Source organism: Argiope bruennichi, chromosome 7 (assembly GCF_947563725.1).
Source record: "Argiope bruennichi chromosome 7, qqArgBrue1.1, whole genome shotgun sequence".
Taxonomy (NCBI): domain Eukaryota; kingdom Metazoa; phylum Arthropoda; class Arachnida; order Araneae; family Araneidae; genus Argiope; species Argiope bruennichi.
Window position 1 is genome coordinate 123,796,174 of NC_079157.1, and position 16,639 is coordinate 123,812,812.

The 16,639-nt window shown below is 31.1% G+C and overlaps 1 protein-coding gene across 4 annotated transcripts in view; it reads right to left on the reverse strand.

The window, feature by feature from the left end:
* Positions 1 to 16,639, reverse strand: part of LOC129976224 (netrin-1-like) — a 152,213-nt gene that overhangs the window by 7,989 nt on the left and 127,585 nt on the right. For 2 of the 4 annotated variants that reach the window (XM_056089682.1, XM_056089680.1), the window contains 4 exons: positions 10,988 to 11,137; positions 9,130 to 9,180; positions 6,783 to 6,851; positions 1,767 to 1,955 (listed from right to left, as the gene is read on the reverse strand). In XM_056089682.1, coding sequence (XP_055945657.1) covers positions 1,767 to 1,955; positions 6,783 to 6,851; positions 9,130 to 9,180; positions 10,988 to 11,137 — 459 coding nt within the window. The remainder of the gene's footprint in view (positions 1 to 1,766; positions 1,956 to 6,782; positions 6,852 to 9,129; positions 9,181 to 10,987; positions 11,138 to 16,639) is intronic. The other 2 variants (XM_056089681.1, XM_056089683.1) reach the window with 2 other exon arrangements.

The window sequence follows — 16,639 nt, forward strand, 5'->3', positions numbered from 1 at the left end:
CAAGAAGATGCGTTGCCTTATATTGCTTAAATTTTTAAATTAAAATCTCGAGCATTGTCCCGTTTTGGGAAGGACCTCTTAATTTTGAACCGTGGTCAGATGATGATGACGACACCTAAGGTGACCAGTGGTATAAGTTAAATAAGAGTTAGAATTTAATTAGTTATTAGTAAGAGTTAGAAATGAACGAGTTGTTAACAAAAATTATTTGCATTTCATGAATGTAAATAATTTTGGTTCAGTTATTCGTTTAATTATTCGATTACTTTCTCTTTCGACTTTATTTTTACAACTTTATGTAAACTACAAAGGGCAACAGAACGATTGTTTAAAAAAAGAAAGTGTTCATAGAATAATAATGTTTAAAAAGGAAAGTGTTTTTTGAAAAGCTATTTTAAAAAAGAAGAAAAATGAGGTTTTATAATATTGTAATCTCTAATTCTCTTGGAGAACCTGGATGTCATCACGGTACACAGTATGGAAAATACCGAGATTCAGAAAACTAATTACATGGTGCTAATTCTTCAGAAACTATCAAGGTGAGTGCGAAAATTCTATCTTTCTGGATGCATAACCTCGAAATTTGATTTTATCAGGTAGAAGCACAGTTTAAAATGAATTGTATAGCTAATGGAGAAATACCAGGTTTAATTGCATTATTTCATAAAGGGAACATAAATATATAGATATAATTTAGGGCATAATAACTGATAAGGCTGCAAATAAATAGTCATTGGCAAAAGAATGTTACAGTTGCAATATCATAAAATATTATTTTTCTCCTGTTTAAAAATAACTTTTCAAAAAATACTTTCCTTTTTAACTCTTTACACTCAAAAAAGTAATTCGATGCTTAATTATTCACTTAATACACGGAATTGTTTATTACACTAAAAAAATAATACATTCAATTGCTTCGAATTTCCCTGAACAAATGTATCTACATCTTTTTACCATTCTGTAGGTATTTTTAACAATTACAATTTAAAAAATAAATAAATAAAACGTCAAAATGATGGAACCATCGGAACCAAATAATGTTTATTTTTGATCAGTGGCTTAGCGATGAAAAGTGGTTTAGAAGCTTTTAGTAGTTGCATTACTCTATGCTCTCTTTTGAATAATAGATGGCGATGCCTGATTAGGTACGCATGCTGTTCTGTGAGGTGCTTGTGTTAATGTCTTGTTTTTCGTTTTTGTGTTTGTTTTGTATGAAATGTGATCATTAAAGAAATGATCCCCAAAACATACGTCCACTTGTTTCCATCGCACGGATCATAATGATCTTCTTTCCAAAACAAGCTTCTAAATATCCCTGTCATTCTTCTTAGGAAGTGCCATGGTGACAAAATTCTAGTGCTTTTATGCCACTTTTTAAGATTAAATATGTTAAAACAACATAAAAATGATATAATCTGTGCGAAATTTAAAATTGCTAAAATAAATGAGAAGGGAAGGGGGACGAAAAATCAGAGTATACGCCGTGGTTGACGTTCCCTCGTTTTGTCACTAATTCTAAAGCCTTTTCAGAAATGGCACAGTTTTATTGGCCTCGTCTTGAATAAATAATGTCTCACGATATTTAGGAATAAAGAATAAAGCTAAAGAAAATACAGCCCGTCAGTCCGCAGGAAAACGGATGGGTAAAATTCTAAGCGTTTGGTTTTAAAATACTGTTTGGTGTTTGCCACATTTGCATTGTTCGGCACTGAAAAGGGTTAATCCACTGTGCAAACAACTAGCTGGGATTGCACAAAGCTACTTACTGAGGATGAGGTAGGTCTGCTTGACCTTGATCTTGGGACACTTGCAGGCCAGATCAGTGACGCTGACCCAGAGGAACTGCGTCCCCCTGTGGACTTTCGCCGAACCCTGCTTGAACACCTGCATTACGTGGATAGTGAACTTGATCCAGTTTCCCACAGCCTCTCTGGACAAAACACTCGCCTGGACCACTGCAATTCACAAACATGTTAGAAAAGAAAAATTACACATATTATTATTGTAAGAGAGGAAAATGTTAAATATTATACAGCACTAGTCTATTTCAAATTGGAGAGCATTTACCAGCAAATGTAAAGATTTTTTGTAGCGAAAACTTAACATCACAACTCAATATGTAGTGTAAAATGTAATGTTTTTTCCCCCCTATTCTTTTTTTGTACCAATATGCGTTTTTTCTAGAGGGTTCTTTATTGTTTGCAAGGGTCCAATGTCATCAAGTATAGTTTGCTCCTTCGAGCTAGGTGGGGTTGCTCTTCGGTGGCCCCATCAAGCTTCCCGTATGGCTTTTGGCTAGGTCGGAGTATCGTACAGTTTCTAGTGAAACTTGATTTATAATTGGACGCAGCTGCAGCTATTCCTTAGATACAGATTTTTAGGTATGGTTGTCTAAGTGTGTGTGTGTGTGGCGGGGGGGGGGTAACTCTTTAATACAAATATGTTAAAAAGATACAATTGTCTAATTACTACCTACCATTTTAAAGATTTACATTTTACCATCAGAAACTGCACATAAGAGTGGGATTCCCCATGCAAAACTGAATGACTTCCAATATGTTGCATAACAGTTTAATATTGCATCAATTAATTTTGGAAAATTACTAAAAAGATTCTTTTTGTAATGCCTTGCAAAAATGGCTATGTCTTAAAATGTTCCTATAAAAAGGTTCTAATTGCATAATTTTGTCCAAACAAGCTTTGATCGCACACTTTTGGAAATGTATTTATACATACAAAACAGAGTATATAAGTGTCTGTCTATCACAATAATTCCCACGAAATGTTGAACAGTAGCAGCATGAAATTTCACATGCCAATCTAAATCAACTGTTTCATTTTTCAAATTTCAAGATTAATTAATTTTAGATTTAACTAAAATAAACAAAAATAAATTAAACTTGGGCATTTTTCTCAATTTTCCATCAATGACTTTTAAAATAATTATTGCACGAAAATTATTTATAAATACTCTTAAAGATTAAATAGTTATCTTTTCCTTGACATTAGTTAATCGCAATAAAATATCCCGTTTAATTTTTACGATTTTTTTTAAATGATCCTAATCAGTATGTGAGGTCATTCAATATTATTGAATCTCTTTCCTACTAGAAGCAAGTGGCCTTAGAGAGGGGGAAAAAAAAAGACCATCAGGCATTTTTTTTTTTTTTTTTGTTAGACACATAAATATCCAAACTTTTGTTGTCACCGTCAAATCATAGAAAGAGAAGAAATCTGAAGGATATTACTAGATTTGTAGCAAATGGTTTATAGTATTGAATTTTTTTCCTTTTTTTTTAGTTGCTAGTTGTGAAGCCAGATGACACTGAAGAAGGCGGAAATGAATAAAGCATAAGGGCAGCAAATGAAGTATTAAAGTTATTTAAAAAGTGCTATGTTATAAATATTTAAGATTTGAAACTAATTTTATCAAAAGCAATGCCAGGTATATTAGGTAGTATTAACAGTGTAAGACTATTTAAATAAAAGATAAATGCATTATTCGTAGAAGTATAAGTGGAGTGAGTAAAATAAAGTGCTTCTCAAAAAAGAATGCTGCAAAATGAATTTGAGAAAAATTGAATAACAGTGTCACTTGTTAATGGATCAGATTACTTGAGCGCATTTCTGTTTTTAAAAAATTTCCTTTCTATCTACCTCTCATACAAGCATTACATTAATTCAGCCGGGGGGCTGAAACAAGCCAACTCAAAACAATTCCCATAAAACATTTCCTCTCATGTTACAATCCCCGAAGAAAGGCGAAGCCCTCCTGCCACTTAGGAGACTTGTGCTGGTAGCAACAGGATGATCCGATTTCTTTTTTCCCCAGGAGAGGTATGGAATGCGATCTGGCAACATCTATCTTGCGGGAGGAAAGTCGTTGAAGTGCGAAAATGGCGATCAGCCGAAATTCCTCTGGATTAACGGATTGGAGATTATTTTATGTGTTACCACGGAATCTAATGTTTCGGATGCGGATTATATCCGCCGCTTTAGGCCCGAGTCATCCGAACTAAACTCGTGAAAAACGGCTTTGACGAAGAATGTGCCACACAATCTTGACGTTGTGGAAAGCTACGTTCGAGACTTGTGCTATTAAAGAAATGGGTCCAAGTGTATATGTATCGAATAACAGATGCAGATTCTTTTTGTTTTTTACTATGCAAAGTCTTTTTTTTAAAGAACTATCTTATTTAATTAAATTACAATTTATACAAGTTAACAACAGTTTGAAAGTACAATAAACTCCCAACCTTCAGCGGATTTTGGTGGCACGGATAAACCAATTCTACAGCAATCCTCAAAATTACCAAAAAAGAATACGAAAATGCTTTTCAACAATTTTTATTTATATTAGGGTGCTACACATACAATTTTGATTTAACGAAGAATAAATTTCTATATTTACAAGCTATTATTATCATTATTTTTCTTATGAAAATGAAAATCGGTCAAAATGATAAAAATTTTATGATATTAAAAATTTCTTTCTCTTTGTGATTGAAGTTTTATAACAACTTTTTGGGATTAAGAACCGCAGATAATTGGCAAAGAACAGAACGGTAATCGATAGTTTATAGTGTGTACCAGTAGAGAAGGATTAACGTTTTCTTCAAGAAAATCTTACTTGATTTTTTCAAGAATATGTTTGTGATGGTATTTGCTCTTACAATGCTTCATTTTTGTTAGCATGTTTTTAGACGTCTTTATCTTCCCAAGGCTTGCAGGAACATTAACAAATAAAAAGCTATTCATCTGCTTCTTATTCTTTTAGCTTATTTCACCGTTGATTGTTCCCCTAAAAGCACAAATTGCTCAACAACATCGTTACGATATGCTCACGATACTGGCCAGCATTGAGAATATCGAACAATATCGTGGAGATATCGTACAATATCATGCTCTAATAGGGTCAAACAATACAAAGCTTACAAAACTGACTGATATGAATAACTTTATGCCGGGGTTTATACTCGGATAATTAAAAGACCACCAGTAGGCAGCGCATGCGTTGAAAGGCTGAAAAATGCTGTTCGGTCGTTGGCAAGTAATTGTCCCGACGTGACAGCAACACACCACTATATCGTATTTTTTTCTTACTGCGCATGCGTCTGTAGAATTTGGCATGGAAAAAGTGATCACTTATCATATATTAATTCCGACATTTTTTGCTCTTTGTTTCTTCTGATGCGATGTTTTTTTTTTTGTGATTTTATTTGTCATTTCTTTTCTAATTTTCCAAATTTAGGTATGTTGACTTTTTTTTTTAATTTTACCATATTTCTTTGTGTAAATATCCATCACTTTAATGCGATGCGTAGTGAAAAGAAAAATTCAGGGACACCAAAACGGCAATTTATAGTTAAACATGGAATGCCTAATCTGTCTTATGAAATTGTGACGATCATAAATCAGTCACTGCCTACTGGCCATCTTATAAATGGCTGAGTGTAAACCCTGCCTAAAAGTGCAAATTTGAATCGTATCCAGCTAATATCCTTTTCCAAAAAGTAAGTATTTTGAATAGAATTATTTTGGCGAAACATGTAAAGCAATGTTCTTCCCCAGATTTCTTCCACATAAAGATATCATTCACTTAGCAAAGCTTTTATAATGAGTCGTGACAATGACTTCATTCTGTTGGTCGGTAGAGTCAATTCCTGTGAAATTACAATCTGATTTCTACCTCATCTGTTCCGATCAATCAGTCAAATTCTACCGATAGTTCCATTAGGGTTACATTAGCTGTAAAGGACGCAGCTTTTAACTGGCATTTATCTAACCTATCAGTTATCATGTACAATATTCCTGTGGATAGAGTTTGCCCAAATTCTGGGATGAGAGGAGTGAAGTAATGAAAATTATTATTTAAACTAATTTTAAAAATAATTTCTATAAATAAATAATTAATAAAAATTATAGCAACATGAAAAGAAAATTTGTTTAATAATAATTTAGAATAAAGAGTACAATTCGCATCTAATTATTTCTAATTAAAAAGAAAAAAACAAGGAAATTTTTTGCTTTTTAAAGCTTTTTATTTTCCTTGGCTTATATGTTGCTGTGGTGAAAGCTTATAAGCCAGCTAACAGCTACGAGACATGAGTATTACTTTTGTCTTGTGATCTTGTTGCTCGGCTGTGAACCACAAGGTCCCAGGTTCTATCCTCGCTCATACAAATCCTCATACAACATTACAAACGATATTATAAGACAATATCAAAGTTGTGAAACTGAAAAACAACAAGGAGAAAACATCCGTTGCTATGCATATTAGCTGTATATTTTCAAGTTTTCTTTTCAATATAAATACCAAAAGAAAGCCCTTGGATGCATAACAGTTAAGCAAAGATATTTCTTAGTCTCGCATTTTAAATGAACAACTTATATGAAAGAATATGAGAGAGATGAAGGCAGAACGAAGAAGAATTATGAACAAGAATTATGTGTTTTAAGATGTTATTAAATATAATACTAAATTGCAAATTGAAATATCACATCAATCAACATTTTAAATTTTTTTCTCTCTCCATGAAATTGATATATATTAAAATATTTCCTCTAAGTAGGTCACTCAGTTTCTTTAAATCATATAACAAGCTAAAAAAATCAATATATATGATGAGTGTAATAAACTGACATTCAACTATTAAATATAATAATTCTCAATATCCAATAAACATACACAAATATCTTTATTTTTTAAATTCTTGTTGTTCTATCGACAAGATGGGTCATTGCATTTTATAGTGTTGACAAGAACAAATTTAACGACTCACCATAGTCTCGTTTGCAAAATTTATTGAGGTTGACTCGTTTTCTTGCCGACGGACAGTCGCCACATTTGTCTGCAAAACAAAAGAAATAAACCATTTATTCGCTAGTTATTTATTTTTTCACCGTTTTTAAAGTACGAAGAAGGATATTCAATATAAATTTCTCCCAAGAAAAATATCCTTCAATTTATCAGCGAAATTAAGTCCAGACTAATTTATGAAGACCATTTTTTTGCTGCACTGTCTTAAAATCAAATTTAAAATGAATTTAATGCAAAATTTTAAAAGAAAATATATGTTCCAGTCTTATTTATTTTTTAAAATAATTTATATCACATATATATAATGATTATCAAATTGTTTTACAAATGTAAATGTTGCGCGGATTTTTAGTCAAATGAATGTAACTATCATTATTATGGAATTTGAAAAATAACTAAGAAGCCACTACTTTTCAAAATCTTTTTTTTATTAAACAGTCACTTTTGCAAATAGAATGGATTTGCGTGATTTAAATGCCCCATTTTTTAACGTCGTTTGGCTTTGACCCAAATGCTTTCATATTCATTTCAGTGTTTAAAATTATGTTTTCTTATTGTCACAAGTATACTTACAAGTATATAGAAAGCCTTTGTAATTGCAGTACAAATACCAGCTTCTAAACCATTAAAGATTGGGCACATTTCCAAGTTTAAAAAATGTCATTGAGTCAAGATATGCATTTTTGAAATAAATAAATAAAATTAAATAATCGTGGTATTAAATAAATAATTTTTGAAATAAATAAATAAAAATAAATAATCGTGGTATTAAATAAATAATTTTTGAAATAAATAAATAAAATTAAATAATCGTGGTATTAAATAAATAATTTTTGAAATAAATAAATAAAAATAAATAATCGTGGTATTAAATAAATAATTTTTGAAATAAATAAATAAAATTAAATAATCGTGGTATTAAATAAATAATTTTTGAAATAAATAAATAAAAATAAATAATCGTGGTATTAAATAAATAATTTTTGAAATAAATAAATAAAATTAAATAATCGTGGTATTAAATAAATAATTTTTGAAATAAATAAATAAAAATAAATAATCGTGGTATTAAATAAATAATTTTTGAAATAAATAAATAAAAATAAATAATCGTGGTATTAAATAAATAATTTTTGAAATAAATAAATAAAATTAAATAATCGTGGTATTAAATAAATAATTTTTGAAATAAATAAATAAAAATAAATAATCGTGGTATTAAATAAATAATTTTTGAAATAAATAAATAAAAATAAATAATCGTGGTATTAAATAAATAATTTTTGAAATAAATAAATAAAATTAAATAAATAAATGTTTTGAAATAAATTCTTTAAAAATAAATTTTTAAAGAATTATAAATAAATTTTTATACAACTTACCCAGGCTTATTCATATTTAGTAAAACATTTTTTACCCACCAACATGTTAATTAGAAAAAGTCCCACTCTTTTGCGATTAAAATTGGCACAATTATGAAACTTTGATTTTCATTAATTTAAACCAATAATCGGTTGGCGGATCTTTCTCAAGGCGGCAGAAAAACTAATGGTCTAAAAACAATCTAAAATAGTGATATTCAAAGCTTCATAGCTCGAACAGTTTTATTCACAGTAGAATGGAACTTTTTGCTATTAAAAACATAAGAGTACCAAAATATTTTACTAAATATTATTATATTCTAACCCCTTCGTATTTTTCATACGCTGTGAAAAATGTGACGTTTTTGGTTTAAATAACTCCCATTACTATTATCTTAATGATCAGATGCCTTCAATACATTTCGTAGTGTTATGCACCATAGGGTATTTAGAAATCAACGTGCAGAAAATTAACATGTTTACTTTCATGACCCTCGTGTGATAATCGGACCATTTATTTAATTAGATGACCCCTTCTTTACTATTTCTTAATTGTAGTAGAGAAGGGGTCATCTAATTAGATAGATGGTGCGATACAATTAGATAGCAGGGGTGAGTCACGTGACAGTCAATGTTTAAGCAGCTTTATATCATCTAAAATAGAGCAAAAGCATCTGAAGATGTGGCAGTCAATTTGCTAATTTTTGTTCGAATTTCAGTGACTGAGAGGTCACAAAATAAAGTGGGCGGGGTTGAGGGAGATATCATAAATTTAAAAATGAAAGAGGAGGAGTAAAAATTTCTATAAACAGAAATCATCTTTCTTAATATGGAGAGCAAAACACGTATAAATGTTATTCAAGCCCAAGGTTCTGCATTAAATCCTATGAAATAGAAAGCTTCGTTAAATGGAAACTCTGGTATTTATAAAATAGTAAAGTATACAACTACCTTGGCGCCCGGCGACTCGTTTTGGAACGTCCACCATCCTTGGAATCTCTAGAAAAATAATAATAAAGAGAGATGGTTAAAAAATTAGAAATCGTTTTGGATAAAGTTATAACGGAATTATTTACAAAAGTGCATGGTAAAATAAATATAACATTAATGCTATGTACTAGTGTTGTTAAGTTTTGCTACATTATGCGTATTAACAAACATATTTATGTTAAAATACGATTATGAAAACAATCGATCGAAACATAGATCTGAAATATATTATATTGTTCTTAGGTTCTACAACAATAGTCTGAACTCCATTCTTCGATTTTATTCTGAGTATGTTTGAATTATCTCTGATAAAGACCCATAGTACTTATCAATTCGAAGAAAACTGGAGAATTGAATTTTTTTGGAGTCTCTAAATTTTACATTTTATAAAAAACTAATTTCAACGGGATATCAAACACTAATGAATATTTCAGAGACTAAAAAATTTACGCAGGACTCCTAGTTACAGATAATATTTTAAAATTTTTACTACGAACTTTAGAAAAGGGAGGGTGGTATTCGCTCAAATGAAAATGATTCATCTTACAGTGCATGACCACAACACAAGTGATCGAAAAAGTGAGCGCATTTTTCAGTCGGGATGATACTATTCAGTGGGATTACTATTGTGTGTCCGCCACGAGAACACTTCCTGCCAAATGTTTACGGCGAGTGCAATAGAAACTGGTTACTGTAGAAAGAGTACATTTCGAATAGGAGGAATCGGACGGAAATCAGGGGATTACTTTTTTGGGGGGGGGGCTTCAATTTAAAGAGACAAAAAAAAAAACCCTCGATAAGTCGTCTTTTCGCTTTAGCCGCAATGGCACGTTTCTTTATATTCGCTTAGTTTACTTCATTTATATTTTATTAACCTTTTCTTTGGTTAATATTAACTGCATTTCATTATTTAATAACTTTTTCTTGTCTCTTAAATTTTAACATCCTTCAAAATGCTCTTTCAATTTGAAGCAAGGGAGACTTTAAAAACTCAAGTATCTGAATGAACACTTGATTTTTTTTCAAACTCAAAATACTTTTATGTATAAACTTTTTATATAAAAGTGAATTATGTTTCAGAAATCTTATGCATATTGAAAACAGCTTACTATTGTTTTTATGTTAAATTAGACAGATCACCTAGCGTTTGCTCCGGAGAGTTTGATATTAATTACTTACATAATTTAAAACAAATGAAATGAAGACCATTAATTTTTTTGCCATGTATGATTCTTCTTCAGATTTCTTATTTGGTTATTTTCTTATTGCGCAATCGTTAGACATACGAATTATTCAGTTTCTCTGTTTGATTTGTGTTGTTCTTTGTATACATATAGCAGGAATATCTGATATTTTCAAGATTCCGAAATAATTTTGAATTTTGTGAGTCATTTTTGAATTTATTTTCAAAAATTAAATGTAATAATACAAATGTCGCCAATTTTTCACTAAACGTGTCAATTTAAGAAACTTGAATAACTTCTGCCTATGCTAAATGAACTCTTCCGACAGTTTCTTTAGCAACCGCCATAAACATAGATAGACATTTGGCGGGATGTGTTCTCCTGATGGACACACAGTAGATTTCTCCCGATTATTTTACTTAGTTTTGTTGGGTTGTTACAAAAATAACATTTATGACGAGGATCCCATAAATTCGAATGAAGATCTTGCTGCCTAGTTTCTACTGTTTGCCGGTACTATTGTTGCAATTGTTGTTGTCTTAACAATTAATTCTGTTGCAAATGCTTCTACATTTTAAAAATCTCGTCCAATCTGAAAGAACAAACAGGCGAAAGGAGGAGTGTCCACCTACTGATGCAGGGTGCAATGGGGGACCTGCTCTGCTGGTATCCCTTGGCGCAACGATTGCACGTGATGCCGGTCACGCCGTCCTTGCAAGGGCACTGGCCGGTGGTCTGGTTGCAGGTGCGTCCGGACGCGCCCACGGGGTGACAGTCACATGCTGTAACGAGGATGCGGTTAGTAAGAAGCAACACGTGGGTTAGCACACTTCATTCAGCAATACATGAAAACTGAAACAATGGCAGTCACACTTTATTAACCATAGTTTAACGTAGCCTTATTGGATCAGCGGAATGGGAAGTGGATTTGAAATGCCAGCAAATGAACATTTCATCTCCAAAATCAATTATGTAATAAGGATTTTACCTTCAGAGTGAATTTAATTTTAATCATTTTCGAACACCCCAAAAAAGCTTTCATCGATAGCAGCCATAAATGTTCGAAAAGTATATTAGCTTTACACAACGGGGAATGAAGATAAACACTTGCTGTCTTTTCAGAATTTACTTTCCTTTTCCACTGATATGATAAGACCTTGACGTAGGCATTTTTTCCTGGTTGTTTACTCTATTTAAATGTTAATGTGATTGAAAGTTGTTTCAGATAAATGAAAGAATCAGTCGCATACTGATGCAGCACAACAAGATTAAGCTGAAAAACTGATTTGAGATTCTTTCGTGTTTTTAAATTTTGATTCTGCATTCACAAGTTGGCTTCTTTTTCGAATTTCCATATTGGAAGATGACTAGAATAAGGCATAGTTGTCATTAACTGTGGCAAAAGTAAACATTTTCCAAAATCTTAGGTAAAAATACAGGTCTTCTTTTTGAAATGTATTTGGATAGTGCTATGTAGTCTAACTTTAGCATTGAATGAAGGTTTGGTGATATAAAAATTGTTAACACTTTGAATAACATAAGCTATTTTGTAAAATGATCGTAGAGGTTAAGAGGTTACAGAGCTAACAAACTAAATAGAGATACAGATTTTGTTTCAAGAGACATCTAGGAGTTATCAGCCTCTAATAAAATCCAAAAATTAAAGATGTTTCATGGGAATCGTTGTTTCAATTGACTTAATGTTATCTGAAGAAAAATGCAAATCTTGAAGATCTAAATATTAAATGATAATTACCATGTGTAATGGTAAAACTATACATCCTAGCTTGTGATGCTATTCCTTAAGTAGGCCCAGAAGTAGAATAATGTAGACTTGCAGTATTCGAGAAGTAACCTCACAAAGCAAATTTTGAATACATCTGCTTCTTCATTTCGTTTAATTCATATAAGATTGTGTCCTAGTAGCATAAATGCAAATCATCTAATAATCTGAAAATTTTACAGAATATTAAAGAGAAGGAATAAAAAGGTTATAGTTTTTGATGGCCGAAAACTTAAAAAAATGCTGTAAAAAATATGTGGATGCGTGCGTTGCTCGTTGAATTTCGAAGAGATAATTATAAAGTTTTTATTTTGAGGATTTTTATAATATTCATAAACGATTTTAAATCTGGTAACATTTTAAAAAGATGCATTTTCCTAATTAAGATATCTTTCTCAAATATAATTTACATTTTTTTTTTATCGACGGACGATAATTTTAATTTAATGATAATGTTACTCTGATCTGCAAAAGGTAACTTAGTGTGACTGATATGCTGATTTCATGCGATTAATCACAAGATATTGAAAATATAAATGAAAGCAAAATAAACATAGAACAGATACAGTTATCATTCACCACTGAGAATCTAAATGAGTGAGCGTTTGTGAAACTTTCATAAAGCTGTTATTCCTTACAAAACTAAAAGACACACAACAGAAAATGACAGAGCTTTTCACTAAATTATGTTATGAATAGTTATGTATGCTTTCTTTTCTTTAAAAATCAGATTATGAAATTACTAGCTTTGAACTGTTAAGAAATTAACGAGAGCACTTTTAAAATAAGATTAAAAAAAAAAATGAACCATTAGTTGAAGATTTTAAGCTTCTCGTACACTGCAAATTATTTGGTTCCTCCCAAAATAAAAATCTGTAATCATTTTTCATTACATTGGCACTAGAAATAAAATTTTCTAGACTGGTTTTAGAAATAAGACATACTGATGCTGCAGAGACAAAATTTAAACTTAGTGAAATTCGAAGATGCTTATTTTTTCGTAGATTCTTTTTAGTCCTTTCCGACTTAAATGTTTATCTGTGGGATAAAAAATATTTTGAGTGATCACTCCGTCTTTCTTAAGTATAAAAATTTTCTATACACGAGAAACTGGAACCAAATTTTTAAAAATGGCTCATACTAATTTTTTTTTTATTTTAGTTTGACGTAATAATTTTATTTTCTGTGAAATATGCAGACAGTATTGCAATCGTCGAAAAAATTAAATTCTAGATTTTGACGAATCTCCACGTTTTAGAGCTCCTTAAGTTCGAAAAACTTATTTTTTACTTTATGTCTCTCCATTTTACGGAGACAAAGATAATTCAAAAATTCTTTGAGCTAAACGGATGGAATTCGGTATATGGCTTTTATACCAAATGTGTTGATTTCTATCAAATTTTTAGCAACATCTATTCAGAGGGAAGTCTGTCTATCCTGCTGATCGAGTGTAAATCCACATAATTCCAAAACGAAGAGTGATAGATGAATAAAATGCTAAAATAGATTTAAAATTTAGATTGTAGATACCTGTCAAATTTTGAGTCAAATCCATCGAGGGGTTCAACATCTGTCTGTCTGTACATTCAGAATCATGTAAAAGCGATAACTCAAAAACATAAAGATATATCAAATTTAGTATGTGATTTTGTAACTACAACTGTAATCCTGTATTCAATTTTGGTTTAAATCGGTTGGAAAAAAATGGATTTAAAACATAAATTCACTTTTATTGGACATTATACGAGAAAGGTCTGGGAAGACCCCTCCAAATGATTAACTTAAAAACTACTTATATAAATCAGATTTAAGTCAATAATAGTGCTAAAAAAGATATGGTTTTGGAAGGAAGAAAGGATCCACCGAAACTTGCATTGCCTATGCGCTTCTATAGAACTTAATCCGGCTTTGCTTATGGGTGAGGGGGAGAGGAAGAAATCATTACAATCTCCTTTACCGCCACGACTCCCGAAACGTGCCACATCCTTAATTGGCACAACAAGAGTCCCCTAAATGAAATAACCGAATCCATCTTCCGGCCATCTTAACGCAGTTATCCCAGAGGGCGGCCTCTATAAATCACACCTAAGAAACTGCATAAATATTCATCGCATTCAATCCCGGTAAATCGCAGGCGGGGTAACCTATTACCTAGGATTGCAATTCGATCCGTGACTCACGCCCTGACTCATCTGTTGGCGGGAGAGAAGAATGTGATTCTAATGACTTTTTGCAAAAGGATTCCTCCAGGGGGAGGGTGGACACTGGTCAGCCCCTAACGAAGCTATTGAGTGACGGAGCGGAGGGGATTTGAAGACTGGAAGCAGTAGGGTGGGTGACATCTAAGATATGTTGGGATTAGATGTTGGTACGGTTTATTATTTTTCATATACGTAATGATGTAGGGCAGTGTTTCTCAACTTTTTAAATTTTATTCTTCAAAATTAAGGATAAAAATTATGCATGTACCGATATTAAAGTATTTTCTAATTAAGAATTGATGCATTTCAAGCGGAATGTTTATAATTAAGAGATTAAACTTAAAAAATTTTTTGCATTATAACAAAACAGAAATATACCATAAATTGTTTAAGTAGTTAGTGTTAATAAGAAAATGTTAAGATTTTCTTTCGACAAAATCTGACGTCTGAATCTATTTTAATGAAAACAATTTGAAACTGTCGTATTCCACATTCATTAATTTGAAACATATCAGTTTCATATTGTTGCCTTGTCGCATATTTTTAACCCTTTTCACTCCGAAAAACAATTCGATGCATATTTATTCATTTAAGACAAGGACTTGTTCATCTCTCCGAAAAATAAATATATATATATAATTGTTTTAATTTATATTTTCCCGAATTATTTTCCACATCTTCACAGCATTTTGTAGGTATTTTTTACAATTAAAATGAAAAAAAAAATAATAAATAAAATGTCAAAACGATGCACCGTCTTGAATGGTGAGTGGAAGCTACCATCCGAGTGCAAAGGGTTAGTTAATACTTCAGTTAAAAATTTAACTTCGCAATGATATAAAATGGTGAAATTTCGTCATTCTTTTGGCTTAAAACGTTTTTGAGCTATCCTGTGTTCAGATAGATAGAGATAATTCCAAAAACATATATTTCGGAATCAAAAAAATCTGCAGATTCTCCAGAGTTCCCGAATTGCAATTTTTTATAATTATGCTACTTTCTCTATCTATACTTCATATGCGATCAACGCCGCTTCAAATTTCGTATCTATGTACATCGTATTCCTTTCCTCACTTTTAAGTGCAATTCTTTTACTAGTTATTGTGTTCGTTTTATTAGTTACTAGTTATTCTACAACTAGTTATTGTTTCGTTTTTGAGCAGTTCTAGTTCATTTATTAGCTTTCAACTCTCTATTGGCGCCGCTACGGGATATTGAGTTATAAGCGAATATTAAGCTTAAAATGAAGTATAATCCAATTTGTACGTTCAAACAACATAGATAGAGTTTCACTGAGCTCGTAAGTACTGATTTTGACCGCCCATCAAAATAATGGCATTGTCTTTTAAGGAATTGAATGCAAACTTTTACTGTATTGCCTTGCATTAGAAACATCAAATTATATTTTGGATGGCAAAATGGTTGAATGCTAGAATCCAATTTCATCTATTTAAATTAATTTCATATTACTTCTGTTTACATTAGACTAATTTGTTTTTGGCATTATAATTGGAATCAGTATAATATAAATTATATATATTAGAATTTATGAATTATTGAAAATATTTCGATTATTTATTGGATTTTATTGATAATTACTTTATAACTTTATAAGTAAAGCACCTTAATGCACAGGAAGAGGAGATTTTATGCTTAAAAGGACAAAGTATTCAGTTTGTTCCAAAGTAAAAAAAAAAAAAAAAAATCCTTGGAATTTTAATAGTATGCGCCTTTAGAAACTGAGGAATGGTTAAATGGAAACTCGGAAAACTTTTTCCTACAATAATCTTTCCTTTCTTCTCATTATAACATTAAATTAGCTGGAGTGGTCTCCTCAAAACTTTCTCGCCTACTCTCCAATGAAATATTCTCTGATAATACTCTTTAATTTTCTCTGGATAAAAGTGTTATTCCAGAGAACACCATGAATGACCTTGGTGAACAATAGTTAAAAATTACTGACAGTTAGTGCGAATTTAGCAATTTTATTGAATCTATAGTGTGGTTCTTGGCGAGTTTCTTTTGGCGATTCATTACTCGCATGATGTTAATAGTATCCGAAAATCGAATGTGTGGTTTCAATGAATTTCTTTCAATAGTCCCATGTGTCTGAGAGCCCTACACTACTGATTGATTTTGCATGTTTTTTTTTAATTTTTTTTATTCAGATTACAAATGCTTTGGAGTGTTATCATGTGATTCTTTGGACATATCGCATCTGCCAATCCAAGCAAGCCGATACTCACTACAAGGTTGAAAATAATAAAAATATTATGGAAATCCAGTTCAAAACAATTAGA